This window comes from Suillus subaureus, assembly GCF_016647635.1.
Source record: "Suillus subaureus strain MN1 chromosome Unknown BJ212scaffold_51, whole genome shotgun sequence".
In the NCBI taxonomy this organism is placed as follows: Eukaryota; Fungi; Basidiomycota; class Agaricomycetes; order Boletales; family Suillaceae; genus Suillus; species Suillus subaureus.
The window spans coordinates 61,243-87,480 of record NW_024538607.1 but is presented as its reverse complement, the minus strand read 5'-3'; the positions used below and the strand labels follow the sequence as shown (position 1 = coordinate 87,480).

Below are 26,238 nucleotides of genomic sequence, written 5' to 3'. Positions count from 1 at the left end.
TAAAGGCATATTGCTTGCAACTTCGGAACATCAAATGAGCTCTACATTTACGTATACGATACTGTTTACAGCTTGCTGCTTCATCCCATACTGGCACATACACTTGGCTCTAATACACTGGTGGGTCCATGAGACGGAAATGATTGATGGATGTTCTTGAACACAACTGGAAATTTTAGCCATGGCTATGGACACTGGACAGAGGAGTACATAGCTTGACGAATAGACACAACGGCTAGTGCCATACACTGTGGGATAACAGGAAAAATAAACGCCCACATTTATCAGGTGAGTTCTCGCTCTCTTCTTCCCTGCCGGCCTCGAAGGTAACATCAAAAGCTCATCTGAAGTTCCAGCGTGGCCGAACTGACGGTTAACTTCAACAGGAAAAGTGCTCTCGAGCGAGTCGTGCCCGCCTTTCATCACTACTACTATCAAATTAGATCAGACCTACCGTGACAGCACAAACTTTGTAATGTCAAAATCCCATTTGAACTTCCAGCGCGGATGGCTGACGATCGGCCCAGGGGGTGAAGTCCTCTCGAACGAACTCATCATCCATTCCAATATCAGCTCTCTCCCGTGAAGTCATATACTGCATATTCATAATATATCTCGTCGCTTGCAGACACAGGCCATGACTTCTACATCAATACAATCCCGAGCTGTAGCCACTAGGATGAGGCTGAGACCGGTAATGACCTTGAAGGGTGCCTTGCCCATCACATCCATATCTTATTTTCCAGACGGCAAGCAAATGATCAGCGGGTCTTTGGACGAGACTGTTCGGAAATGGGATCTGCAGGAGGGTAAGGAAATCGAGGCAGCGCGAATTATATATGAAGAAGACGTAAACGCGGTGGCGGTATCAAGGGATGGTGGATGGGTTATAACTGGTGGTGGAGAGTCTGGTCGCGCGGAGCTAAAAGCATTCAAGGTCGATACGGGAATCGTGACAGGATTTGAAGGTCACTCCGGGCCGATCACCTGCGTCGATAGCTCACTGGACAGCACACTACTGGTGAGCGGGTCATGGGATGTTACAGCGCTGATATGGAACTTGAAAACCGGAAAACTCGTGGCCGGCCCCTTCAGGAGTGTTGATTGGGTGGGCGCTGTGCGATTGTCGACAGACTCGAAGAGGCTCGCAGTGAAGTCGTGGACGGGGAAGTGGCTCGAGGTTTGGGATGTCAAAACAGAGACACTGGCCGTCAGAGTAGGAAAATATGATGGGCCTGCAAGCACAGCCACTCCCGTGTTCTGGACAAACAAAAACAAAAACATCCTGACTACAGTCATAAACTCAGACGTCACAAGAATCAGTGAGTTCGACGCATCAACGCTTGAGACTGTCGGAGCGTCCTTTGCAGGGCACACCGAGGCTGTCACCGATCTAGCGCTTTCTTTTGACGGCGTTTTCCTCGCTAGTTCTTCAAGGCGCGACAATACTATCAAGCTCTGGGCTTTTGAGTCCCGCCAGCTCCTCGCCTCATTTGATGTCCAACAACCAACCTGCATAATCTTCTCACCCAAATCGCGTCAAATAGCTTACACGACATCGTCCAAAGGTGATTATAAGATATATATATGCAACCCTGCATCCGACGTCCTTGCTAGGATGGGGCCCGTGCCGGAAGCCCGGCACGCCTTCTCCAAAGTATGCATCGACGTTTGTCATATATCTTCTTTATTGTGCTAATTCACATGAATTATCGCAGTCTGACACAACCCGTCGTCGCCACAACCCAGCGACATTACCTGCCATATCTTTCCCCCCTAGATTACGAGAATCTCTGCCTGCAACAGAGTCGCAGCAACCCACCTTCCTTCACCATCTCCGTAGATTCCTCCGATTTTCTTCCACCATGAATGCAGTACAGCATGGTCAGCCTCGCGATCCATTAGATGTATGTATCTTCATCTCGATTCTTCCATAGTTTTGACTTGATGATCGCCCTGCAGTTCCCTGCTACATTGCCTCTACCACGTACCCGCTCTCTATCAGCACGGGCCACAACTCATCCTGATAATGTCAGTCTTCGCTTGAATAAACTTGCAATGCATGACTGAGTACTTGTCCAGTTCGAAATGAGTTCCCAGCCACGCACTTCGAACGGGGTTACGCAGTTCCTGCGGCATATTTCCTCTCGTATTTCAAGACCCAACCATGGGCCACCAGTCTTGGAAGTTGCGGCTGGGCGGAAGGTCACTGTAACGTGATTTTTCTTACGTCTTGCGGCCTTTTTTCTGATCCGTGCCCTCCAGCGGCTTGCTGCTGCCAATTTCCCAGAATACAGGAAAGTGGACGATACCCGATATCCATCTCGGCAACCCGAGGCGCCACAGGATACCGAGTCGTCCGACATTGATTCGCTTCCAGATGTGCACTGGTGCAAGGCATTCCTCTGCTACTATTCGTGCTGGTCTCATGGCAGGCTGAGGATGCCTCCTCGATGGCGCTTGGAGCGTGTCGATATACCCCGACAGGATAGCACGACGACTACAAATCGTGCTACGGCTCAGGTTGGCGGTTAGCTCAACATGCAGTTGTCTACTTTCGTTGGATTCCCCCAATTGATGGTTTAAAACTTCCATACGTATGCCGATGCATACCGATTTTGCTTGTAGAGTGGCTATGTTACATTCACCGGATATTTCAGTGTCGCCCTCCGGATGCGTTGTCTCATGAATATTGTGAATATGGGGTGCAGTTTATGATGTAAGTAGTACTTATCTAAGTTATCCTTGGACAGTCAGACTACTTCTCGTCAAGCTAGCCACAAGTATATCTTCCGTTATACAATCTTCATTGGTAATACATTGGTGTTCAGTAATTTTGATTCCGAGATCCAGAGGATTACTACATTTCAACGAGGTGTTTGTTTGTCGCCGTGTGGTACTGAGGCCATCGGGAGGAACAAACAAGAACAAACAAATCTAAGTTGACTGGCCAGTGGCCGACAACTCGATTTGACTGCAGTGGCCTCAGAGATTAAAATAGCTGGAGAACCATTACGGTTGACCATGATTAATATATATGTTACTTTGTTTCACTGTACTTGCTTGTCTCTGACTATTCTTTCGTGCAGGACAAATCCGAGTTACCAGCCACGTTTCTCCCTCTCTAGCAGACTTGAGCTGCGTCCCCAGATTTGACTGTGCAAAATTGCATCAAGCTGGCCGATATGAACAGCCTACAAGGATTGGCAGGCCACACTGGTGGATGGCGTTGTGCTGCAAGGTGAGAACCGAGTTGATGGTATGTCCACCGAGTATTCCATCAGCGTACTGCTCTGTCTTAGTCGTAGGTCAGGTTTCGCAGCAGCGGCCCTTGCCTGAGAGCAGATCTTAGGTGACGATCGCTATATGATAACATTCGCGTTGCTCAACCTCCACACTCTTTCAAGTACCTGTCTGTTAGACATTTATCACAATGCCACAAGACGTTTAACACTTTACCGAGAAAATTTCCTCCGAGCAACTATGTTCGCTCACAAGGTGAAATGGGTAGAGCACATGATCTAGAAAGTATGCCCTGCTGGGCGGTCCACAATTTCAACCATCTATTCACCTGTGTGATCGGCAGCACATTCTCCTCTTTGCAGTGATATCATGAAGTCAGGCATTTCACTTGCCTCCTGGAGTCACCCAAGTTTCACTATGCTGATCCTCAGTTGTATGCAGTGCATTCTTGTCCCTCAGACATGCGTCATTTAGAAAAGTTGCTCTGCGCTTGGGTATCGATGAGGGTTGAGTTCGCGATTCATCATGGTCCAGATTACACTCACATCTTTAGTCTCGGCCTACATCAATAACACCGCCCGTCTGGTACATCCCCCCTCCTTCTACCACCCTCACAGCCTGCCTACACCACATAATATGATGACCATTTCGTGCGGGCTGTGCACCGTCTATTGTTGATACCTTCGCATCGGGCAAACAGGTGCGGCAAATTTTTTATTGCTGTCATCGAGTTCTCATGCATCCGCAGTGGGTCGCTGCAGCGGATGCTCCTATTAATAATTATCGCCGGATACGTGATAAAGTCTCCGATCTTCCTTTGCCTTATTTCAACGCGCACAGATCAAGACCGAGGAGGAGGATGGGCCCAGGGGCCAGTAGTGTTGATTATTGTCGTTTGTCGCATTCTTATCCATGAATGTGGGTCACTGATATGCTGCTACTCCTCCTTGATGGCATCTTGATTCTGCGGTCTATCGACGACGTCGTTCGTAATTGTGTGATCAGATCTTCTGGATCGAATGTTAAAATTACTCTTGAACAAGCTTCCAGACGTCCGGCCTTAGCGCGATTCACAAGGTTTTATAATGCCGTCGGCCGAACCCCTGCAGATGCGTCTGTTTCTTTGATTTCGCTGTGCCACCCCTCTCTGACTCTCAGCCGTAGCTATGTTCGTTCTTCCATGTTCGAGGGCTCATCCTCAAAGTGCTAGATTTCTGAAATACACAGCACCCTATACAGCTTGACCTCATGGATGGTTCTATGCACAGGAAGGTGGGAAATGGAAAGTGTCTTTCCATAGAGAAACTTTGGCTATGGCTGTGTGCCGATAAACAAGGAGAAGTAATAATGATTAGCAATGCGCAGCTGTCCCCACATCCAAGAATTAATGGCTCTTCCTCCCCGAGCCAGCCCTTGGTAACATGAAAATTTCTCAGCTTGCAGTGCCGATGAACTGACGATGAGCTTCAGCAGGAAAAGTGACCGCTCATCTTCAAAATCGCCATCGACTTTAGGCTTATCGTGCATTAGGAAGCTCGGCGCTATTCCTTCGAACGCATTCACATAAATCGAAACCCATCCTTAGCTAGTTGCCATTGTCACAGCCGATGACGCATGCCGTGGTTTCAACATCGATACAGCCCGCCGCTGCAGCAAACAATATTGTTCTGAATCCGATAATGACCCTGGAAGGGCATGACAAATATATTCGGTCGATATCCTACTTTCCTGACGGCCGGCGAATGATTAGCGGTTCTTGGGACAAGACTGCTTGGCAATGGGATCTACAGGCAGGTAAGGAGATTGAGGAAGCACGCAACGTTTGTGAACGGGGAATATGGGTGGTGGTGGTATCCAAGGATGGACGTTGGGCTATCACAGGGGGCGGAGGTCTCGGTCATGGGGAGCTCAAAGTCATTGAGGTTGAGACGGGAATCGTAAAAAAATTCGAAGGTCACTCACGAGGGATCAGCTCCATAGATATCTCCGCGGACAGCAAGTTCCTGGCGAGCGGATCGTGGGATGGCACAACGCGGATATGGAGCTTGGGCACTGGCGAACTCGTGGCTGGTCCGTTCGAGAGCATTGATTGGGTGGGCGCGGTTCGTTTTTCATCAGACTCAAAGAAGCTCGCAGTGAAGTCAGAGGCCGGGAAGTGCCTTGAGGTGTGGGATGTCCACACAGAGACTTTGGACGTTAGAGTTGGGGAATTCGGTGAAATGTCCTTCACCTCTGCGCCGGTGTTTTGGACACACACAAACAAAACCATCGTAGCTGCATTCACCTTCACATCCGATGACGCGACGACGATCTATGAATTTGATGCGTTGACACTGAAGATTGTCGGAACCCCCTTCGAAGCGCATACCAAAATTGTTCGTGGTCTAGCATTTTCATTTGATAGTACTCTCCTCGCCAGTGCTGCGGACGATAACACCATTAAAGTCTGGGCCTTCGAGTCTCGCCAGCTCCTCGCATCCTTCAACGCTCGGACTCCCGTGACCCTCACTCTTTCGCCCGACTCCAGCCAACTAGCTTACACGACAGGTCGCAAGATCCATATCTGTAACATTCCACTCGTTATCCTGGCCAGCGTCGGACGTGCGCTTGAAGCACGAGACGATGTACGCATTAGCCTCATATATTGTCATCTGTGCGCTAACGTTTCCTTGCAGGCCAGTTCAAATAAAACTCTAAGGCTCAATCGCCTGCTGAATGTTCGCATTTCATGTTTTTTTTTTTCGTTTACACAGCTCATACATCACCATTATTTCAGTCTCACGCAACCCGTCGTCCTGCAGTCCGCTGTCACCAAGCGACATTGCCGGTCATATCGTTCTCCCACAGGCCGCACAGACCTCCGCCTGAAATACACCCGGAACAGCCCGTTTTGCTACGTTACCTGCGCAAAATCCTCCGCTTCTCCTCTGGTGCAATCACTGTTCCTCCTGTTGGGCAAGATCAGACTCGTGATCCACTAGATGTACGTCTCTTTACCTTGAATCATTCACTGTTAGCTCAACGATCTAACCATGTTCTCTTGGGGCAGGCTATAACTCACTTTGATGATGTCAGTCCTCACTTTTGATGAACACGCAATCCATTATTAACTACGCGTCCAGACCGAAGCAATTTCTCCGCCCAACCACTCTGTGTATGGTGGCTCACAGTACTCCACACGGCACTCCTGTGCTGACCACCCCCTCAAACGTGACCCATTTCGCAGGCAGTCGCAGCAAGCACATCCAAAGGAGGAAAGTTTGCGCCGCTCGAACGGAGCCATGCAGTTCCTGCAGCAGCACCTTTCCTTCCGTAAGTCAACACCCGTTCACGGGCCACTGGCTGCTGAAGTCGCAGCTGGACGCAAGTTTACTGTAATGTTGATCTTCTTACCTCTCCTTCCTTGTTTGCTGATTGGTGCCCTACAGCGACTTGCTGTTGTGAAGGTCCCGGAATACACCAAAGTCGACGACACCCGACGTCCATTGAGAGAGCAGTTTGAGGACATGGCACAAGGCCATCCATCGTCCGAGTCCTCGGACACTGATTCGCTCCCAGATGTGCATTGGTGCAGTGCGTTCTTCTGCTACTACTCGTGCTGGTCTCGTGGCAGACTGAGGACGCCTCCGCGATGGCGCTTGGAGAAGGTAGACCCACCTCACTAGGATGGCACGACGAGAGCCGGTCGTGGGGGCTCACTGTCACAGCTAGTCTAGTCATGTTCGTCGAACGTCTTTTGAATTTTAGAGATGGAAATTGTCTTTGTAGATCTTAGAGTGCTACAGCATTTAAAGGTCGAAACATGACCATCGTGAATTGAAAGGTGATGCTCGTGATAATTTGATCTTCAAGTCGCTTCCAACGATTCGAGTGAGCTACAAGGAGCGAAAGAACTCCAACTCTAATATAAGTGCAAACCTTGCCTCGGTTGAACCGTTTTTCACGATGCGATTCGCGATTATTGTTTCTGTTGAGCGAGCTCTGGCATCTCCAGATCAATGTCAGCCCCTCCTACCACACCGGAGAACTGTAGTCAAGCCCTTGCCAATGAGGAAGGCGTTGAAAGCAAAGATTTGTAGAGGCATGATTGGTTTATTCTCAGGCGTGTTGAGTTTACTGGAACGGTGATAGGAGAGCAAAAGTGAAGGGGAATTTGGCATTGAAAAAAGCGAATATCAGTGATGATAGTTTTGACTGCAGCTTCAGAACCGCGTCGATTATAGGGTTGAATATATTCATCACAGATGTTGCTTTATCGCTGCCGTTGGCAAAACCGATGACTCCACCATCGTCATTTGGAAGGAATGGAGCTGGCGTATGGAACTGGTCCTGTGTGATATATGTCTAATACTCCGGCATCAGTCATCATGCATTATAACGTTATATATCAAACATTTCAGCATACTTACTTGCTCAACGTAAGGAACTGGCTGGTGAGAAATGGAAGTTGACGCTCCAACACGGGAACTTCGGCAATTGCTGTGAGCCGCAAGTGAACCGCAAGGAAAAGGAAAGTTGAATTACGAATAGACGAGATCCACAGCTAGCACTGCCATGCAGAAACGTGTTAGGATATATGCAAGGAGGACTGTTGTGTTCGCATTCAAGAATTCCTCGTACTTTATCTTTGCAACCCTGTAAGCTCATCTGAACTGCCAGCGCGGGTGAATTGACCATCGGTTCAGCAGGGAAAGGGCTGTCATCATCAAAATCAACATATTTCGCGGAGACATAACTATGGTTCATACGTGGGCGGAGCTGTTCCGTAAAGAAATGATCCTGGCACCGGTAGAGACATCGGACGAACACTACCAGCCTGAAAATTTTACATCCATAGCCTACTTTCCCGACGGCAAGCGAATATTCAGTGGATCTTCGGACAAGATCGCTCGGCGATGGGACTTGCGGTCGGGCAAGGAGATTGAGGAAGCGCGGGATATTTGCAAGGAGGGAATATGGGTAGTGGCGGTGTCAAGGGATGGTCGATGGGTTGTCACTGGTGGCGGAGCTTACAAACGTCCGGAACTGAAAGCCTGTGAGGTTGAGACGGGAATCGTGAAAAGATTTGAAGGCCAAGGCTCACGGATCACCTGCACCGATATCTCTGTCGACAGCACACTGCTTGCGGGTGGGTCAGACTCGACAGCACGGATATGGAACTTAGAAACTGGCAAACTCATGGCTGGTCCATTCAAGACCGTTGATCGCGTGGGCGCAGTTCAATTCTCCCCAGACTCAAAGAAACTCGCAGTCAAGTCAAGCGTGGGGAAATGTCTTGATGTCTGGGATGTCCAGTCACAGAAATTGGATGTGAGGATAGGGCAATCTAGTGAAGAAGGATCCACAGATGCTCCAGTGTTCTGGACGAACAAAAACAAAAACATCTTAACGGCGTTCAGCTTCGACGCGGATGGCCAAGCCAGCACGATCTATGAATTCGACGCGTCGACGCTGAAGACTGTCGGAACTGCCTTAGAGCACACTTATCCTGTCAATAGTCTAGCACTTCTATTTGACGACGCCCTCGTCATCAGTGCTTACAACGACGCAACCATAAAGCTTTGGGCCTTTGAGTCCCGTCAGCTCCTTGCCTCCTACGGCGTCGGCGGCACCGTTGTTCACACCCTTATGCCTTCACCCGACTCACTTCAATTAGCCTACACGACCTACGGTGATCCTGATACCTATATATTCAACGTTACCCCCGCTCTGCTTTCCATACAGTCCACCCTCCGCAAAGTACGCATTCACCCGCATGAAACCATCTTCTCTAGACTAACCTTCTCTCGAAGACCGATACCAATTTACTTAATGTATGTATCACACTATCATTGTCACCATTGTACCGATTCACACCAATCATTGCAGTCTGACGCAACCTGTCGTCCCACCGTCGTGCGCAGAACCCCAGCAAAACGGCCTGTCATATCTTCTCCCCCCAGGCCTCGAATCCATTCGCCTACAATAGACCATCAACAACCTATTTTCCTTCGTCGTGTCCGCAAACTCTTTCAATTTTCTTCTCGTACGAATTCAGTTCCTCCTGTGCAGCCTCGCGATCCATGGGATGTTCGTCTTTTTATCTCGTCTCTCTTAGAGCTGACCGGACCGTTTCCCACAGTTCCCTGCTACATTGCCCTTGCCTCCCAACCATTCGGCCTCGCCACAGGTCGCAACTCAGTTTGATCATGTCGGTCTTCAGTTTTAACAAACTCACAATGCATGACTGAGTCCATATCCAGTTCGAAATAAGCTCTCCGCCCCGCCGCTCGAATAGAATCACGCAGTTCTTGCGCCAGGGCCTTCCCTTTCGTAGATCTGGATCCCAATCCGAACCACCTGTCGTTGAAGTTGCACCCGGGCGGAAATTCACTGTAACATAAATGTTCTTATTTCTCGTTGCCTTGTTGTTGATGTGCGTCCCACAGCGTCTTGCTGCTGCTAAATTCCCAGAATACAGGAAAGTCGATGATACCCGGCACCCCTCTAGACAGCAGACTACCGCACAGGCGCAGGGTGACCCCACGTCTGATTCATCTGACATCGATTCTCTCCCAGATGTTCATTGGGTCAAGGCTCTCCTCTGCTATTACTCGTGCTGGTCTCATGGCAGACTGAGGAAGCCTCCTCGATGGCGCTTGGAACGCGTGGATATACCCCGCCAGGATGGCACAACGAGTAGCAGCTGATGCGTTGCATAGTCACAGTTAGCTCAAGGTACCCTCATCTGAGTTCATTAGATTCCCCGCAACTGATATTGTCGAGCTTCTATAGTGAATACCAATGCGGACAGTGTCGACGGGAAAGTAGGAAAGAGAGTGTACTCGAGTACGGTTGAGATGATGGCATTCGGAGGAAATGTGCTCTCCGTGCAATGTTCAAAACTACTTCTTGACGTCGAAAGCAAAGCTGCAACGAAAAGCCTGCAACAAAGAAGGTTGATTGCTTCGAATACTACACCATATCAACGCCATCCAGGGTCATAAACAGGGTATTTCATCCACATCCTATTTTCCGGACAGCAAACGGATATTAGTGGATCTTGGGGCAGGACCACTTGAAGATGCGATCTGCAGGCGTCGGGTAAGGACATTGAGAATGTGTGGAATGTCTGTGATCGGGGAGCTGAAAAGCCTGTGAGGTTGAGACGGGGATAGTGAAAATTTTCAATGACACTCGCAGAGTATCACCGGTATCTATATCTCTGCGGACAGCACGCTCATTGTGAGCGGGTCAGATGATGCTCCAGTTCAAATATGGGACTTGGGTACTGGTAAACTCGTAACAGGTCCATTTTAAAGTGGTATCAAGTTCAATGTAGGTCATGCTCGTCGAATATCAACTGCACGACGTTAATACGTTCGCGAGTCCTACAATTGCACTGTACCCGCAAGGTCTGGGATGGGTCGCCCGTACACTATCAATATTTGAGGCTTCAGATCAGAGCACAAGGGCAAGTAGCTTGCGTGTTCTTATTACCGTCAGTACACATTCATATGAACATTAAGACAAGAGAAGTCCGAGTCACTCAGTCGTAGGTTTCATCATTGACTCATGTTTCACTTACTTAAAGACATCAATGCATACGGTCATGGTTGCTATATGAAGTGCATGTCGTGCTCAGCGACGTCGTTTTCCTTTTCCTCCCAACACACCCTTGACTACTTTTTCGAAAATTCCTTCTAAATCCTCTGCCGTCTCCCAGCCTTCTCCACCCGCAGTCCGTGCTCGCCTCCCGCTAGCACTGTAACAATAGAATTTCCCACCAAGCACAAGCATAGCCACGAATTCATCATGGGGATCCTTCGAAGTCAAAGCCTCAATATAATAATACAACTGGGAGCCTGCAGACTTATGTGACTCCCCTTCCTTTTTCACTTCGATGCACACGAGTGGAATATCTCGGGCATCATCCACAAGGACGATAACGAAGTCCAGTTCGAAGTAGGAGGTAGGGAGCACTGGAGTGCCCATGGAGTCTGTGGATAAACCTTCTTCTTCAACCAGCAGTTCACCATCTGCATCACCAGGAGGGGCACTGGGCCTGATTTTCGGCTGCGGCTTGACCATAAAGCAATCTGCTGCGAAAACTTGATTGGCAAGTTTATCGATTGGCCCATACCATGACGCCTCATAATGAGGGGGATTGAGATGCAACTGGTGCAAACGCTGCTTCCAAGCAGGAATTTTGGGCATAGTGGCTGACAGTATTTTGTGTTCATGGCTGTAACTCAGAACGAAGGATACTCCGACTCACCAGGAAGGGGGGGAAGGGGAGTTACGATGTGTTGGATGGCGTTCCATAAGTACGAATAACATGTCTTTTTAAATACTCAACTAGGAACTACCATTCAGAGTGCGCAACAAGCGAACTGCAATAAGCAGTTGTGATCACGCCATCAGGAGCTATGATCAAGAGAAGTGCATCTGTGATATGAATAACTGGAGAAAAAAACATACCACGATGGTCATTGGCCGCCACTTGGCAAAATGGTAGAGTTTCGAACGGCTCGGCTCGAGGAACAATGCCAAGCGACTGCAAAACTACCACAATTATCCACACACTGATGCGATAAACGGATCAGAGCCCGAGGGCCGATGGTGCTCGAAAGACAATGCTATACCTATTGACAACTCGGCTAGAAAAAAACGGAAGCCGCCCACCTTCTGATGTGGCCAAACAGGTAGTGCGACATTCGGATCAGGGTTCCCAAGGGACGGAGGAAGACTGTTTGAAGAACAATGCCTTCTCGCTAAAAATTCGAAGATCGTCATGAAGATCGTGGATCAGAATACACACCTTCAATGACGGTGGCAAGCACGTGACCTTTATGGTTTGGTTTAATAGGTCACCGCGTTTACAGGTGCCACCTACTAACTTCTAAACTCAAAGTCCCCCAACTCGCTCTTGTATTTCCTTTCCAGCAAGCAGTACGCTCATACGATTCTTTGTTGTCGCATGCCAAGGCTTACATCGTTTCCCCCTTCCATCAGCTAGGATGGTGTTCAAAATAGCTGGCTGGGTGTTTAGCTTCGAACAAGTGCGCGCATGGTTAGAGAAGCAAGGACAACAACACCAGCACTTGCCGGACGAGTTCCTTGCTACTGATCTTAATTACTGGTTCAAAGAGAGAGACATTGATTATCTGTGGGCCGTCGGCACTGACTATCCTCGAGGGAGCTTGCAACCAGTCATCGTATTGGTTCGAAGGCGCAGAGAAGATCCCAAGTCGACCGTGTTCCGCTTTTATCATGTCAGGGAGGTGGATGCGGACCGTGAAGTGAAGAAGCAGGTGTTGGAAGAGAGTGGGCTGAAAGATGAGGATTTGCCTTGGGTCACTGTTGCGGACCCGTTTTTCCGATGCTGATGTTGTCATCGCAACGTAAACTAAATCGAAGTGGGCTCAGGTAAACTGCCAGCATCGCTGCTGCTGCATCGCTAACTCATCATTGCCGCACCAGCACCAAATGATATCTGCCCCTTGCAGCTTCTTGTCCCACGCACGGATCGATCTTCTTTCTCGAGAACTTCATTGAATCATGTCCTTATTCCCTGTTATTGTTTCTTAGTACATTTTGGACTGATATAACGCTAACAAGCACGATGGAGCATACGTGATTTGTTCTGCGAAACGCAAGGGTGCTACATAATGGGCTTGTTTCGTTTAATCATGGTCCTTTATATAAGGATACCGACGGCGCTTTATCGTAGTGTCAGGGGCTTCGGCTACAAACCATCTTGGGATAAAATTGAAGTTTGGCTTGCGCTTCTCGATGGCAGTTAAGTTGTTTGTAATTGTGTGGTAAAAGCTTCTAGATCAAACAAAAACAAACAAATTCCTGTTCTAACTTGAAGGCAGACAAGACTCGAGAGCTCGTCCCCAGACCAACTGTGCGACATTATATCTGCGCGTTCCTCGCAACTTCGAAATATTACAAACCCATATGGAAAGTTCACACCGGAGCAGTTGAGGTAGGCTCAGTCACGCTCGCGGATGGCGTTAAGCTGCAAGTCGACGAGGTAGAGAGGGAGTTCACGCTTGCAATTAGTGCTCGGTTTGGGATTGATGAATTCCAGTCGTTTGTTCTCCTTCGATCGTTCCTATACAATGAAGGTCTCTTGAGCAATGGAGGCTCGACTGACAAAGGTGTTGTGAACGAGTTCATCCCAGCAATCATTCCGTTCTACTTCTCCTAACACCTCTTCGTATTACGCGTCCACATCCCACTGTTTCGTGCCCACGAGAACACTGGCGACTCAATACATGCCGTTGCCACGAAGTGTATTCCCAACATCCTACAAGACAGCCATCAATTCGCACTCGACCTCATAACAGAATATCTTCGCAAAACGGAGGTGGACATCCTGGAGGTTCTGCGTGCTGATGCATGCATTGCCTCTTGTTGGGCTAAGCAGGACATGAAGGAGCAACTGGCGATGCTAGAGGTCCTCTTTTGGACAGTCTGGGGATATGTTCCTTGCGATGAACCTTTGGCTTCGTCATGTTCACAAACTCTTTCACTTTTCTTCTCGTACGAATTCAGTTCCTGCTATACAGCCTCGCGATCCATGGGATGTTCGTCTCCTTTATCTCGTTTCTTTTAGAGTTGACTAGACCGTTTTCCACAGTTCCCTGCTACTCGACCTCGCCGCAGGTCGCAACTCAGTTTGATCATGTCGGTCTTCAGTTTCAGTAAACTCACGATGCATGACTGAGTCCATATCTAGTTCGAATAAGCTCTCCGCCCCGCCGCTCGAATAGAATCACGCAGTTCTTGCGCCAGGGCCTTCCCTTTCGTAGATCTGGACCCCAATCCGAACCACCTGTTGTTGAAGTTGCACCCGGGCAGAAATTCACTGTAACACAAATGTTCTTATTTCTCGTTGCCTTGTTGTTGATTGTATCCTACAGCGTCTTGCTGCTGCTAAATTACCAGAATACAAGAAAGTCGATGATACCCGGCACCCCTCTAGACAGCAGACTACCGCACCGGCGCAGGGTGACCCCACTGTAACATGGTCAGACTGCCGCCCGCATAACCGTTACACCAAAAGGTGAAATACTGAAAGCTTAGCTTTCAGCATCAGCGACAGTATATGTACTGATTATGGGAACTCAGGTAAGCCAGCGTGCTTACACCCACGTCTGATTCATCTGACATTGATTCTCTCCCAGATGTTCATTGAGTCAAGGTTCTCCTCTGCTATTACTCGTGCTGGCCTCATGGCAGACTGAAGAAGCCTCCTCGATGGCGCTTGGAGCATGTTGACTCACCTCGCTAGTATCGCACGCCTAGTACGGGTTATCATTACAGTTTGAATTTCCTACAATTGATGGTTTCACATCGTTACACGGATTCTTATGATGCACGACATTTTGTAAGTATCATTTTTCTGTGTAACGTCTGAAGTTATAGAGCAATGATGATCCACGGCAATTTTCTCGCAATGGTTTGCCCCTAGCTAAGAGCTACTAGTGACTATGGAATTCATTGTTTGCAAATTTTCTATCAATTCTGCCAATTTCCTTTTTTTTTCGCGCTTGACCTGCTTCTGGGAAGATTTACAGGCGGCGTGGTTCTTGTGATAGCTTCCTGGGCCTTGACGTGATTCTTGGAAGACCGTCAGGCTCAAAGTTTATTGATGGATCAAAGAGCGACATGCAATGACTTTCTGTTTCGCAGAAACTTTGTCGTGTTAGACAAAAAAGGGCAAAGATAGGAGTGAAGCGGCAAATACACTTCGATCATACCAGAAAGTGTATAAGCTGCCTGCGGGATTATGCTAGGCCAGGGATCGTCGATGATGATCATTGCGATTAGATTAGCAAAGTCAGGTATAGAATCATTCTTACACCAGGAGGTGATAGAGCTTTTGTAGTTGCATACAAATTGAGGATAAGCACCAGATAGAGGATGGTCAAAATATGGTCGATGAAACGTTGGCAAGACGAGGTGTGTTCTGGATCAGCAAAATGTGTAAGTTGCGGGGAACATGCAGCACCGATCGGATCTACGAAACTTCCCGGGGCCCGTGGGAAACGGAAAGGAAATGCGCTGTAAGTCAACCCTAAGTCCAATTTCCACGTATGAACGTATGAACCTAACGCTGCTAACGCGGGAACCTTGGCAATTAACATGCCGCACGTGAGCCGAAGGACAAGATGAAGCCACGGAGCAGGGGCGCATTAAGGGGTATCATGTTCCGCAGCAGGGACGACCTGCCAAGCGCAATGTGCATTAATGCCTCACATTTAAGAATTTCTCCTCTTCCTAACCTCTTGGTAACATCAAACCCTCATCTGAACCTCCAGCATTTGATGATCAGCTCCGAGTCTAGGAGGCAAAGTGCTCTCGACTGAGTTGGGAATCTCAAAAACTACCACTATCAACAGCAGGCCTGCAGCATACGAGGAGGTCTCACCGCCACTCCTTCAGACGCATCTAAATAATCCGTTCCAAAGAAGCTGGCTACTTGCCAATTTCGCTCGCAAAAACACAGGTCATGACATCCACATCGACGCAGCCTCCAGCTTTGGCCAGTATGAGTCTGACGCCGCTAGTGACATTGAAGGGTCATGAACTGGCCGTTTCATCCATGTCCTACTTCCCAGACGGCAAGCAGATCGTCAGCGGATCTCGGGACAAGACCGCTCGAAGGTGGGATTTGCAGGAAGGTAAAGAGATTGTGGAGGCGCGGAACGTTTGTGAAGAGGGTGTGTATGCGGTGGCAGTATCGAGGGATGGTCGATATGTTACCACTGGTGGTGGAGAGATTGACACCGGGGAGCTTGAAGCCCGTGAAGTTGAGACGGGGATCGTGAAAAAATTTCGGGGCCACTCGGAGAGGGTTGCCTGTATTGATATCTCCAGAGATAGCACGCTGGTGGCGAGCGGATCATGGGATGCTACAGCGCGAATATGGTAGTTTGGACACTTGTAAACTTGTGGCTGGTCCATTCGCGATCGTTGATTGGCCGGGCGCAGTTTTATTTTCACCAGACTCGGAGAAGCTCGCAGTGAAGTCAGATGTGGGGACTTGCCTTGAAATCTGGGATATTCACACAGAGACTTTGGACATCAAAGCAGGGAAATCTGGCAGCAATTCGAGCATGACATTTGCGCCAGTGTCCTGGACCAACAAAAATAAAACCATCATAGCAGCATGCAACTTCACAGACGATGACGAAGCTACAACGATCAATGAGTTTGACGCGTTGACGCTAGAGATTGTCGGAGCTCCCTTCGAAGGCCATATCAAATGTGTCACCGATCTAGCACTTTCATCAGGCGGTGCTCTCCTCGCCAGCGCCTCCAAAGATCATAGCATCAAACTGTGGGCCTTCGAGTCCCGCCAGCTCCTCGCCTCTTTTCACGTTCAGAATGTCGAGTTCCTCATGCCCTCACCTGACTCACGCCACCTGGTTTACACAACTGCTGGTCGCGACATCTATATATGTAGCACTCCACCCGCTGTGCTTACTGCGCTGGAAGCACAGTCCACCCTCCAAAAAGTGTGTCTTTGTGCAAGTTTATGTTCTGTACACTGACCTTCTCTTGAAGTCTAATAAAACTTTTGAACGTTTACTTCACGTATGTGTCACGTACATTTTGAGCGATCTATTAATTCTTATGAAACGTTGCAGTCCGATGCAACCCGTCGCGCTGCTGCAGTGCGTCGTAATCCGGGGACGTCGCCTGCCATATCCTTTACCCCCAGGCAGCAAAGACCCCTACCTACTACAGACCAGCAGCAACCAATTTACCTTCGCCTTCGCAAACTTTTTCATCTCTCTTCTCGCACAAATGCAGTTCCCCCTGTTCGGAACAATCAACCTCGTGGTCCCCTAGATGTAGGTCGTTTATGTCAGTTCTTTCATAGCTAACTCAACAATGGTACCACAGTTCCCTGCTACGTTACCCCTACCACCCAATCCATCTCTTTCTCGGCAGGCCGCAACTCAGTTTGACGACGTTAGTCTTCAATTTTAGTCAACCCACAATGTACAATTGACTCGGTGTATTTCCAGTTCGAAATAAGTTCTCCACCTTACTCCTCGAACGGAGTCACACAATTCATACATCAGCGCCTTCCTTTTCTCGTACCCAGACATAGCCGTGGGCCACCGGTCGTTGAAGTCGCAGCCGGGCGGAAAGTCACTGTAATGTAGACCTTCTCACACCTCATTCCCTTTTTGCTCATTAGTGCCTTACAGCGTCTTGCTGCTGCCAAATTTCCCGAATACAGGAAAGTTGATGATACACGACATCCTTCTAGCCAGCAGCCTGGTGTGCCGCAGGAAGTTGAATCGTCTGACATTGATTCGCTCCCAGACGTGCACTGGTTGAAGGCGTTTCTTTGCTATTATTCATGCTTGTCTCAGGGCAGACTGAGGATGCCACCACGATGGCGCCTGGAGCGTGTTGACATACCCCGCCAGGATGGCGCGACAAGTAGTAGCCGTGGTGGCAGTTAGCTTAATGTGCGCCCATACAATACCCTTGGATGCTTTCAATCTTCTATTCCGGTACGGCCACTGCCGACCACTCTTCGTCGCCGTATCGCACACGAACTGGCCCCATGTCCTCTCCGACACTCGTGATAGTCTCTGAGAGGTCCGATACATTCAATACAATTGTCAACTGGTATTTAGTGTGTAATGCACCAAGGTGTTTATAGTATCTTCTTTGAAAGCCTGAAGTATACAGTACGTAATGTATACTTTGGTAGTTTGAATAGTATAGAAATCACGGGGGTGTGGCAAAGGTGGCAAAATGCAAATTTACTCACTTCTCGATGGCAGTTAAGTTGTTTGTAATTGTGTGGTAAAAGCTTCTAGATCAAACAAAAACAAATAAGTCCTTGTTTCAACTTGAAGGCAGACAAGTCCTGGCCTTCAAGTTACCCTGACTTACAAGGTTTCACAATGCCCGGAGAACCATCGCGGTCGACTCTAATAGATGTGTAGGTTTCTGTCCTTTGGTTCGCCATGTCACTTTTTTTCTCTGACTGTTGTTCTGTGCAGAACGAACCAGCAACTACATTCCTTCCTCTCTGGCAGACTCGAGGGCTCGTCCCCGGACCAACTGTGCGACACCATATCTACGCGTTCTTCGCAACTTCGTAATTTTGCCAATCCGTACGGAAAGCCGACGCCGGCGTCACGAAAAGCAGTCGAGGCCGGCTCAGTCACGCTCGCGGATGGTGTTTTGTTGCAAGTAGATGAAGTCGAGAGGGAGTTCACGCTTGCAATTAGTGCTCGGTTTGGGATTGATGAAATTCAGTCGTTTATTCTCCTTCGATCGTTCCTATACAATGAAGGTCTCTCAAGCAATGGAGGTTCGACCGATAAAGGTGTTGTGGACGAGCTCATCACAGCGATCACGCCATTCTACTACTCCGAACGCCTCTTCGTATTGCGCGCTCTCATTCCACTGTTTCGTGCCCACGAGAACACTGGCGACTCAATACATGCCGTTGCCACGAAATGTCTTCCCAAAATCCTACAAGACGGTCATCAATTCGCACTCGACCTCATAACAGAATACCTTCACAAAACTGAAATGGACATCCCGGATGTTCTGCATGCCGACGCGCGCATTGCCTCTCGTTGGGCTAAACAGAACATGAAGGAGCAACTTGTGATGCTGGAGGTCCTCTTTTGGACAGTCTGGGGGTATGTTCCTTGTGATGGACCTTTGGTTGTTCGAATATTTGAAGCTGCTTACAACACGAACCTTGGATCCTCGCAGAAAAACTCGACGCTCTTGCTAGATGATGAAGGAAATCAGCTGCAGCACGACTGTGCAGCATTGTGGATACTCGTCACTGTAGAGGTGCTTGAGTTGGAGAGAGTGGCGGAGGATGGAGGAATAGAGATATCGGCAACTCCTTCCGACAAAACGTTCTATCCCTCTTCACCAGAGTCGCTCAGACGGATTCATGAGATCGTGACATCCAACTTGTCTAGCCAGCACGCATGCACACACCTAGCATGGGCCTTCGTTCTGTCTCGGTTGACCTTCAAAGCTGGTCCGTTGAAAGAAATTCCAGAATCGTATCGCGGGTTCTTGGACTCCCTGCATCCACATCACAATCGCTCTAAGGAAAGGGAGCCGTCGCATGTACTTATGGCACGGGCAGCTTTCAGTCCAGAAGCAGCCCTTTTCAAGCTCTTGTTGACTCTCCTTACAACCTCTCCGTTATTTGTTACCTCTGTTGCTTGGAAGACAGGGTCGACTGTAACAGACCCAAATGCTATTGCTTTCCGCTCTGTGCTCAAAGGTGACAACATTCTTTCGCGTGTGACAGCACACTGAAGATCGTTCTTCCTTAGGCTTTGTCATTGCAATGGTTGAACTGGTTCCTGTTGAACTCATCCCCGACTTTGACTCTTTGGTTGAAGTATGGATTGCGCTGTTTGGGCGCAGCGAGCCTCAATCTATAGCAGGGATATGCCGACAATTCTGGCAGTCGGATTGGCGGCAGGGCCTTGCACGTCGCGCCATATTTGATGTTGCACGAACACGCTTCCCAATTCACTTCCGGCCGCTTGTCCGCCTGCTTCGAGCAATGACTGCGTCTGGATTCATTGATACTGATCCACTATCCACTGCGGCATCGTCCAACCAACCTCCTGCTGACGAAAGTGACGATGGTGACCGTGAGATTTGTAGTCGGCATGTATTTTACTACATGGATAAGTTGCCTACCTTCTCGCTGGTCATCCCGCTGGCATCTTGCACTGGCCCTAATGCTGTCTATGAGAAAGCACAAGCCGCCGGTCCATCCCTTGCGTACACAAACCTACGTGCTATTCGCCTTCCTGGGAGCTCGGTGATGCCTGCGCGCTCGAAGGGTCGGCTGTTGAGTGGGGACGGTGGGGATCACATTGCAGTGTGTTGGCAACATGAGCATAGCGGATGGAAGGTAGTTTTGGACGTGCTCACTGAGTACGTGACTCGGCGGAGGATGTATACGGGCACCGCGGACCTATACCAGGACGTTGCGTTCGGCCGTACAGGCCCTGGATCTGTTCCTTTGACGTTAAGGCTTGAAGACGTCGGGATGGAGATTGATGAGGGGGGCGATGAAGCACTCGCGACCGATGCTCTTGACCTCATTCGCAGCGTCATCCAAGACAACGAGGCGCTGGCGGAAGAGCTATTGGAGTCTCTCGAGAGCAGCGGTGATCCTAACAACTCCTCGGACAATCAGCCGCCTGATCTCGTCCATCTCACGACGATGATCCTGGAAGAAGCACTCAGTCGCTCACAAGCTCGAAGTTTTTCACGAACTCAGCTGATTACATCTGCGATGAGCGTTCTATCAGCACTGTTGTCCCTGCCAAAATACTCTCTGCGCGTATGGCTCTATATCCGTTCAACCAGCGCGCTGTTTGGCCCTAGTCGGACGTCAGGTTTCGCGGCAGTTGCTCTTGCAGCAGAGCGGATCTCTGGTCACTATACAATGACTCTCGCATTGCTCAATCTTGTCCAACAACTTCTCCATGAAGCATTTGCATCCGTTCTCACAATTCCACCTGACAATCAACGCCTTAAACAGGTGAAAGAGGAAGTTCTCCTCCGAGCAGCCGTGTTCGTCCATGGGGAGATATGGGTAGAGCACCTGAGTTGGAAGTATGCCCAGCTCGGCGACAGGTTTGAGATTGGACGACGAGTGTCTTCGTTTTATGGCTATGTTCTCAAGCAATCTCCTCCTGCTTTGAGCGATCGTCCCTTTCCTGCCCTGAGCCAAGCTGTCGCCGACGCCCTCCTTCATAAGGCTACAACGTCAACTATCAACCCACTTGTATCATCGATAGCAGTTGCCCCCCATATCCTCGGCACCCTCTACGCTTCGCGACGCTATGGCGACGCCAGACGTCTGATCTACCTCCTGGAGTCACACCTCAGTCTCACTAGGCTAACCCTCAGTTATAAGCAGTCCATTCCCAATTCCTCGAAACCGTGTCTTCTCGAGCAAGCTCTGTGCGCACGGGTAGCGGGAGGCGCTGGGTTCACGGATTCTACGAGATCCAGAATAGACCCCGTCGATGTCCTGGCCAATTATGTCAAAGGGCGGGATATTGGGACAGCTGTTCCGCTGGAGTCGATCAGAGTTCTCTATGCTCTGTGTGCATCCTTGTCTGTGACTCAGCCCTCGCCTGCGACAATCATTGGTCATCTCTCAAATCCAGAAGCCACTGTCGCATCATTCGTGCGAATCGTACAACACCCGTACGAAGATCTCGCCCTGCGCAACGCTGTTTGGAACTTCATAGCCCTTGCCGTTGATAAGGAACCAGCGTTAGCCAACCTCTTCGTTACAGGACAATTCCGGGTTCCGAATAACAAAAGCAAGAACAAGGAGAACGCTAAATCGCAAGGAGATGGTGATTCGAAGAAGCACATGAGCGCACTCGAGGTTGCCAACGAGACCCTTGGTCGCTGGAAAGACTTGTGGGAAGCCAATCCTCAACTCTTAGCATCAGTGTTTCGCTTCATTGATGTCGTGTGGCAACACGGGCTTGAACACAAAAATCTCATTGATGCTACTCGTGGTAATGACGAGTTTTGGACCAACGTGGTTGCTGTTGTTAAAGAGGAGCTCGGTCCCGACCCTGACTACGAGGCAGAGACATTCATCATATTGGACGACGAGCGTCGATCAAGCCTCCATGAAGCGGTGTCTATTCAGTCGTATCGCAACATGGTGAAGTCATACGCTGTGCGTGTCATTGGACAGGACATTTTCCTTCAGCCGCAGCCTGGACCCTCTGAACCCGCGAAGAAGCCCTTGAGTTACAGCAAGCTAGCTCCGTCATTCAAGTCCGAAGATCAACTCAATGAATTGATACTGGAGGCAGAGAGCACTTCATATGACCCCGGTCTTTCTGACAAAGTCGCCGCGCAGCTTCAGCAGGACTTCCCAGGTCTCTCCCTTACTCACCTACAATCACAGGATCTCAGTGACGAGCGGGAGTTTGGCGATGACTTTACGTTCTCCATAGCACTTCTGCGCAGTCGTCTGCAACAGTGTGCATCGGGTGATGATAGGGCAAATGCAGTGGAGGAAGTGGAAAGGAGGATCGCGTCTTTGAATCTCAATCTCTCCCTCACTTATGCTCAGACAGCTTTGACGGAGTCGTGGCAGTTTCTTTTGCACCAAGTATTGCCATTTGTACGACCAGTGCCAGAGATCCGGTCGAACCTCATATCACTCTCCGCCACGATATCCAGAGACCTGGCCTTGGAGAAAAGGTCGGGAGACATGATGGCGAAACTCCATGGCACGCGACTAAACCTGTTGTTATCAATCCTTGAAGTGGTCTGGTTTTCTGATTCGGATACTGACAAGCACATCACGTCCTTCATGAACCTCGTGGATAACATGCACAAAGTCCTGTTAAATGAGGCGCAACCTCCCTCTCAGTCATTCTTGGGACATATGTCCGTGCCCTTCCATCAAATCCTGCTTCAGGTCATCTATTTCTGTGTTCGCCAGTGCCGCAATCTTGCCAGGCGACCTAAAGTTCTTACCGCTAGCAGGCGCCTTGCCGTTTCTGGTTTGGTGGACTCAACGCTTCCCCTAGTAATTGACGCTCTCCGTCTTACCTTCGACTCAGCACGCACACGGCTTGATCTCGATCTCGATCGAGATATGGAGCTACTGGTTGCAGTCTTCGAGCAATGCACACGTCCTGATATCAACGTCTCATCTTTAACGTGGCTGACTCGATGCCAAGAGACAGATGTCATCAAATCCAGCTTGGAGTTACTCACTCGGACAGACGTGATCGGCCTCACAGATCTGCCCTTGCTTCGCACACGCAGGCAACCTTTGTACGCGCCCCACATCCTCCTATTCCACATGGCTGTAGTAAGCATACCATCCGGTGCTGAAAGATTCGCCAGTGAAGGCATCATTTCGGCATATAGTAACAACGGGATTAGCCTTGCGGCAAGCTCAGGGCAGATCGATGTTGTGTTACCTGAGCTTCCTGGAGAGAGGAGCCCAGCACACAAGACATACTGCTCGATGATGGCTATAGTTTCTGCCGTTGTCTCTGCTCTCAGGCGGCAACACCACTTCTTCGACGCAGAGGCCTGTGGATTCGTACAGCTGTATGGCAAGCAGATTATCCGGGCATTGAGTTGGAGTGTCGGTGATCCGATTACACTGCCACTATTGGAGGAGATGGAACAGGTCGTTGGCCTCTTTTACGCGCTTGCGGAGAGTGCTCCTCCTACTACCTCCCCAAACCCAGCAGTCGTGAAGGTCCTCCGTGTGTTCACAACCCACGCGCTCATGCTCCTTCAGCAACTCAACTACGCGTTGACACACCCTAATCACATCGCTAGTCTCTTGGAACCGGTGACTGGGGAAGAGCGTGCACTGCTGGAAAAGGAGCCTACCGCTGCATCCTCCCTGCTATCAGTGGACATGGCCGACCTGCAGAAACATCCGTTGACTGCGCGTCTTGTTCATCGGTTATTTAGGCTGTCAAGCTCCGTGGTGTCTACGCTGGTCAGCATCAGCCGAGCGTATGACGTCCTTCTTGGTGAACAAGAAGAGTGGCCCGTTCAAGAAGCTGTGATCGTTCCTGTGCGTAGCTTCGCGTTCTGAAGCAGAACTTTGTTTACCGTTTTCCTGCAGCATTCCAAGGTGGTACCGGGGGAACCAGCGTCTTTGGGGACCTTGCTTGAACTCGCAAATTGCACTCTTGATGTCCTACGACACCTCGTCGATCGCCCAGCAGGTCAAGCAATCGCCCCCCCTGCGTCCCTCAAAGAAACGCCGCTTGATGTGCAGGAAGGCATGCTCACTGCCCGAAAGACATTGGAGGCATTGCTCGTGTATGCAGCAACGCAACTTGCAATGTGGCTCTCGAAGCCAGAATTTGACGCTGCTGAAATGGACTCGGAGGATCACGTTTCACAGACCATTGACATACGAGAAAGCTCAAAAAGACCATCTAGGGCACTCACAGACCGAATTAGAAGGGGAATGCCGGGAGAGATGGCGACTGATCTGGAGAAGTTGCTGAAGCAAGCGAAGCCTATTCTACAAAAGAGTGTCGATGAGAAACGAAATGTCAAGGGGGACCTCACGCAAGTGCTGCTTAGGTTTATGAGCGAGTGGGTAATGACCACACCGTCATAGATGGGTTAGGTACTATGTAGATGTATCAAAAGTAACATTATATGTTCCACGTTGCCAATTTGTCCTGGAGGTGAATTAATTAATTACTGCGTTAAAACATCTACGCCAGTCTCAGTGATGAGAATCATATGCTCTGCTTGAGCGCTTCGTGCACAATTCTGCTCAAGGTAACCGTTAAAAAAATATTCGGGCTTATAGCAGACCAATCACACCTCCGTCGATGCAGTCCAACCGTCTGGAAAAATCCAGACGCTAGGATTAGAACCTTGAATGAGAGAGGGCTGAAAGAAACAAATGTTAGCAGTAGGTCACGACATGCACTGAGCTGTTTGCCTCTATGGTAAAGCAGTGTCCAGGAAGCATTACGCCAGGTTCTTCATTTACTGCAAAGCAAATCTCAAAAACATCCTTAACATAGGAACAAAACGTGGACTTGCGAGTGTGGTATATCCAAGGGGGTCGGTGAAAAACGGTCCCTATGCCGTGCCCGGCGAAGGCAGGACAGACAGAATGACAGGTATTTCGAACGATTTCATGTATAGCCCTTCCAATGCCATTGAATGGTCTACCAGGTCCACAAGCGTTGATACCAGCCTCGAGCGCAGTATTTGTCATTTGCACAAGGTCTCGGCCAGGTTCGTCCTGTCGTGCAAGTAAATCACGAGGAATGTAATTGTTCTGTAAAATGTTTCTTACAACATCTCCGACGAGGAAAGTAGAAGAGGTATCACCGTGATAGCCATCGAGGAAGATGGTTACATCAATGTTAACTATATCCCCGTCCTCGAGAGGTCGACTGTCATCTTGTTGAGTCTTAAAAGACAGTTCATACAAAACGCGCTCACTCATCTGGTATGCCATGCGAAACAACATTATTGACACTGGTGCAACATGAACGGGGAAAGCCCTTGTATAGTAGTGGTGAAGGATATGCCTCATGCGCAATTATAAAGTTGTGTATTGCAGCATCTATCGAATTGGTGGTCACACCCGGCTACCGACGAATTATCTTGCATCTGCATGGTGAAAGTCGATGAATCTCACCTGTACAAGCGAGCCAGCATACTGGCGCACATTCTTAGCAAGTGTCGCAGCCGCTCGCACGCGCTTCTCGTCTATGCTACCCAGATTTATTCTTCCGTCTCCTTCATATTGCTGTTCATGGTCTATTGAGGGGTCATTCTGCACGGCGTATTTTGGTCGAACAATATGACTTGGAACTGGACGTCGGATGATATGGGAGACGCCCCATACGAACGGCTCCTCAGGTAAGATGACATTGTACGTTCCAAAATCCTCGGCTTCCTGCGATTCATCAGAGTCGAATGCGGGTGATGTTGTTACATATCTTTTCAAATAGCTGCGACAGACGACTGCAGAGGTATTGCGCAGACGAGGAGAACGAAGAGGGGGAAGCAACTTGTTCATGATCATACACACTGGCATGAGCGAACCAACCGTGACAAATTGAAGAAGGCTGGCGGGCCGGACTCAGCCGCTATGTTGCTCAACCGCATGTCTCAGTGGTTATGCTGGAACAACTCCTTAAGTGAATGACTTAGAGTCTAGACACATCTTCAACAACACTGGCAAGTAGAATCCCAAAGCCCCGATTTATGTTGTATGTCTTTGACCGTGACAGGCTCAGGAAGTTGCAACTCAAGCGCCCCTTGGACCTGAACCAAGTGGCACTCCGACTAGGACCCCGGAACCCACGCGCCCAACGCGCGTCAACAAAGCGTCCAACACACCGCAAAACCCTTTTTACTACTATACATACATATAATAATGGCACCGGCACCTGCCCCAGCGGGCAATAGAGGAAACGG

The 26,238-nt window shown here is 49.4% G+C and overlaps 10 protein-coding genes across 10 annotated transcripts; 8 read left to right on the top strand and 2 right to left on the bottom strand.

Moving 5' to 3' along the window:
• Nucleotides 1-180: 180 nt before the first annotated feature.
• On the top strand, nucleotides 181-2,701 carry BJ212DRAFT_849776 (uncharacterized protein). The gene is made up of 7 exons (XM_041344200.1): nucleotides 181-288; nucleotides 357-1,657; nucleotides 1,719-1,907; nucleotides 1,963-2,031; nucleotides 2,083-2,211; nucleotides 2,266-2,390; nucleotides 2,442-2,701. The coding sequence occupies exons 2-7, from the start codon at nucleotides 638-640 to the stop codon at nucleotides 2,533-2,535; spliced, it is 1,626 nt and encodes a 541-aa protein (XP_041187367.1). The 5' UTR covers nucleotides 181-288; nucleotides 357-637; the 3' UTR covers nucleotides 2,536-2,701.
• A 2,221-nt stretch (nucleotides 2,702-4,922) lies between these two features.
• On the top strand, nucleotides 4,923-6,908 carry BJ212DRAFT_1486229 (uncharacterized protein; the record flags this gene model as incomplete). Its single annotated transcript, XM_041341100.1, has 6 exons — nucleotides 4,923-5,867; nucleotides 5,919-5,960; nucleotides 6,020-6,226; nucleotides 6,293-6,313; nucleotides 6,366-6,617; nucleotides 6,672-6,908. 6 exons carry the CDS (start codon nucleotides 4,923-4,925, stop codon nucleotides 6,906-6,908), a joined length of 1,704 nt encoding a protein of 567 aa, XP_041187366.1.
• Nucleotides 6,909-8,222: 1,314 nt separating this feature from the next.
• Nucleotides 8,223-10,429, top strand: BJ212DRAFT_1390887 (Quino protein amine dehydrogenase). The gene is made up of 8 exons (XM_041337007.1): nucleotides 8,223-8,982; nucleotides 9,036-9,056; nucleotides 9,112-9,312; nucleotides 9,365-9,433; nucleotides 9,486-9,617; nucleotides 9,672-9,960; nucleotides 10,018-10,234; nucleotides 10,295-10,429. The coding sequence occupies exons 1-6, from the start codon at nucleotides 8,422-8,424 to the stop codon at nucleotides 9,930-9,932; spliced, it is 1,245 nt and encodes a 414-aa protein (XP_041187365.1). The 5' UTR covers nucleotides 8,223-8,421; the 3' UTR covers nucleotides 9,933-9,960; nucleotides 10,018-10,234; nucleotides 10,295-10,429.
• Nucleotides 10,430-10,779: 350 nt separating this feature from the next.
• Nucleotides 10,780-11,863, bottom strand: BJ212DRAFT_1390878 (uncharacterized protein). The gene is made up of 3 exons (XM_041337006.1): nucleotides 11,704-11,863; nucleotides 11,501-11,649; nucleotides 10,780-11,444 (listed from the first exon to the last, which is right to left on the bottom strand). The coding sequence occupies exon 3, from the start codon at nucleotides 11,437-11,439 to the stop codon at nucleotides 10,864-10,866; it is 576 nt and encodes a 191-aa protein (XP_041187364.1). The 5' UTR covers nucleotides 11,440-11,444; nucleotides 11,501-11,649; nucleotides 11,704-11,863; the 3' UTR covers nucleotides 10,780-10,863.
• A 379-nt stretch (nucleotides 11,864-12,242) lies between these two features.
• Nucleotides 12,243-13,046, top strand: BJ212DRAFT_1437839 (uncharacterized protein; the record flags this gene model as incomplete). Its single annotated transcript, XM_041337743.1, has 2 exons — nucleotides 12,243-12,651; nucleotides 12,706-13,046. The coding sequence occupies one exon, from the start codon at nucleotides 12,243-12,245 to the stop codon at nucleotides 12,609-12,611; it is 369 nt and encodes a 122-aa protein (XP_041187363.1). The 3' UTR covers nucleotides 12,612-12,651; nucleotides 12,706-13,046.
• Nucleotides 13,047-13,103: 57 nt separating this feature from the next.
• BJ212DRAFT_1390868 (uncharacterized protein) lies at nucleotides 13,104-13,919 on the top strand (the record flags this gene model as incomplete). Its single annotated transcript, XM_041337005.1, has 3 exons — nucleotides 13,104-13,155; nucleotides 13,197-13,820; nucleotides 13,874-13,919. Coding segments are annotated over 2 exons (297 nt in total), but the record flags the coding sequence as incomplete, so codon positions are not given.
• BJ212DRAFT_1486225 (uncharacterized protein) lies at nucleotides 13,728-14,480 on the top strand (the record flags this gene model as incomplete). The annotated part of the gene is made up of 6 exons (XM_041341099.1): nucleotides 13,728-13,820; nucleotides 13,874-13,910; nucleotides 13,973-14,103; nucleotides 14,157-14,255; nucleotides 14,320-14,364; nucleotides 14,421-14,480. The coding sequence occupies 6 exons, from the start codon at nucleotides 13,728-13,730 to the stop codon at nucleotides 14,478-14,480; spliced, it is 465 nt and encodes a 154-aa protein (XP_041187361.1).
• Nucleotides 14,481-15,841: 1,361 nt separating this feature from the next.
• Nucleotides 15,842-17,720, top strand: BJ212DRAFT_1486224 (uncharacterized protein; the record flags this gene model as incomplete). The annotated part of the gene is made up of 8 exons (XM_041341098.1): nucleotides 15,842-16,063; nucleotides 16,119-16,757; nucleotides 16,807-16,836; nucleotides 16,890-17,096; nucleotides 17,149-17,217; nucleotides 17,274-17,405; nucleotides 17,460-17,579; nucleotides 17,628-17,720. 8 exons carry the CDS (start codon nucleotides 15,842-15,844, stop codon nucleotides 17,718-17,720), a joined length of 1,512 nt encoding a protein of 503 aa, XP_041187360.1.
• A 450-nt stretch (nucleotides 17,721-18,170) lies between these two features.
• BJ212DRAFT_1486223 (nucleoporin subcomplex protein binding to Pom34-domain-containing protein) lies at nucleotides 18,171-24,409 on the top strand (the record flags this gene model as incomplete). Its single annotated transcript, XM_041341097.1, has 4 exons — nucleotides 18,171-18,208; nucleotides 18,270-19,528; nucleotides 19,581-23,851; nucleotides 23,903-24,409. The coding sequence occupies 4 exons, from the start codon at nucleotides 18,171-18,173 to the stop codon at nucleotides 24,407-24,409; spliced, it is 6,075 nt and encodes a 2,024-aa protein (XP_041187359.1).
• Nucleotides 24,410-24,450: 41 nt separating this feature from the next.
• BJ212DRAFT_1542150 (methionyl aminopeptidase) lies at nucleotides 24,451-25,926 on the bottom strand (the record flags this gene model as incomplete). The annotated part of the gene is made up of 8 exons (XM_041341851.1): nucleotides 24,451-24,567; nucleotides 24,622-24,690; nucleotides 24,743-24,792; nucleotides 24,847-25,051; nucleotides 25,106-25,205; nucleotides 25,255-25,403; nucleotides 25,454-25,714; nucleotides 25,864-25,926. 8 exons carry the CDS (start codon nucleotides 25,924-25,926, stop codon nucleotides 24,493-24,495), a joined length of 972 nt encoding a protein of 323 aa, XP_041187358.1. The 3' UTR covers nucleotides 24,451-24,492.
• Nucleotides 25,927-26,238: the final 312 nt, after the last annotated feature.

What these genes read in the sequence shown, in the direction of transcription:
- BJ212DRAFT_849776 (XM_041344200.1), top strand. Translation starts at nt 638, where the DNA reads ATGACTTCTACATCAATACAATCCCGAGCTGTAGCCACTAGGATGAGG. An exon ending in CCACAACTCATCCTGATAAT is followed by an intron (nt 2,032 to 2,082) that starts GTCAGTCTTCGC and finishes GTACTTGTCCAG; the next exon opens with TTCGAAATGAGTTCCCAGCC. An exon ending in TCGCTTCCAGATGTGCACTG is followed by an intron (nt 2,391 to 2,441) that starts GTGCAAGGCATT and finishes TGGCAGGCTGAG; the next exon opens with GATGCCTCCTCGATGGCGCT.
- BJ212DRAFT_1390887 (XM_041337007.1), top strand. Translation starts at nt 8,422, where the DNA reads ATGGCTGGTCCATTCAAGACCGTTGATCGCGTGGGCGCAGTTCAATTC. An exon ending in AGCCTCGCGATCCATGGGAT is followed by an intron (nt 9,313 to 9,364) that starts GTTCGTCTTTTT and finishes CGTTTCCCACAG; the next exon opens with TTCCCTGCTACATTGCCCTT. An exon ending in CACCCGGGCGGAAATTCACT is followed by an intron (nt 9,618 to 9,671) that starts GTAACATAAATG and finishes TGCGTCCCACAG; the next exon opens with CGTCTTGCTGCTGCTAAATT.
- BJ212DRAFT_1390878 (XM_041337006.1), bottom strand. Translation starts at nt 11,439, where the DNA reads ATGCCCAAAATTCCTGCTTGGAAGCAGCGTTTGCACCAGTTGCATCTC.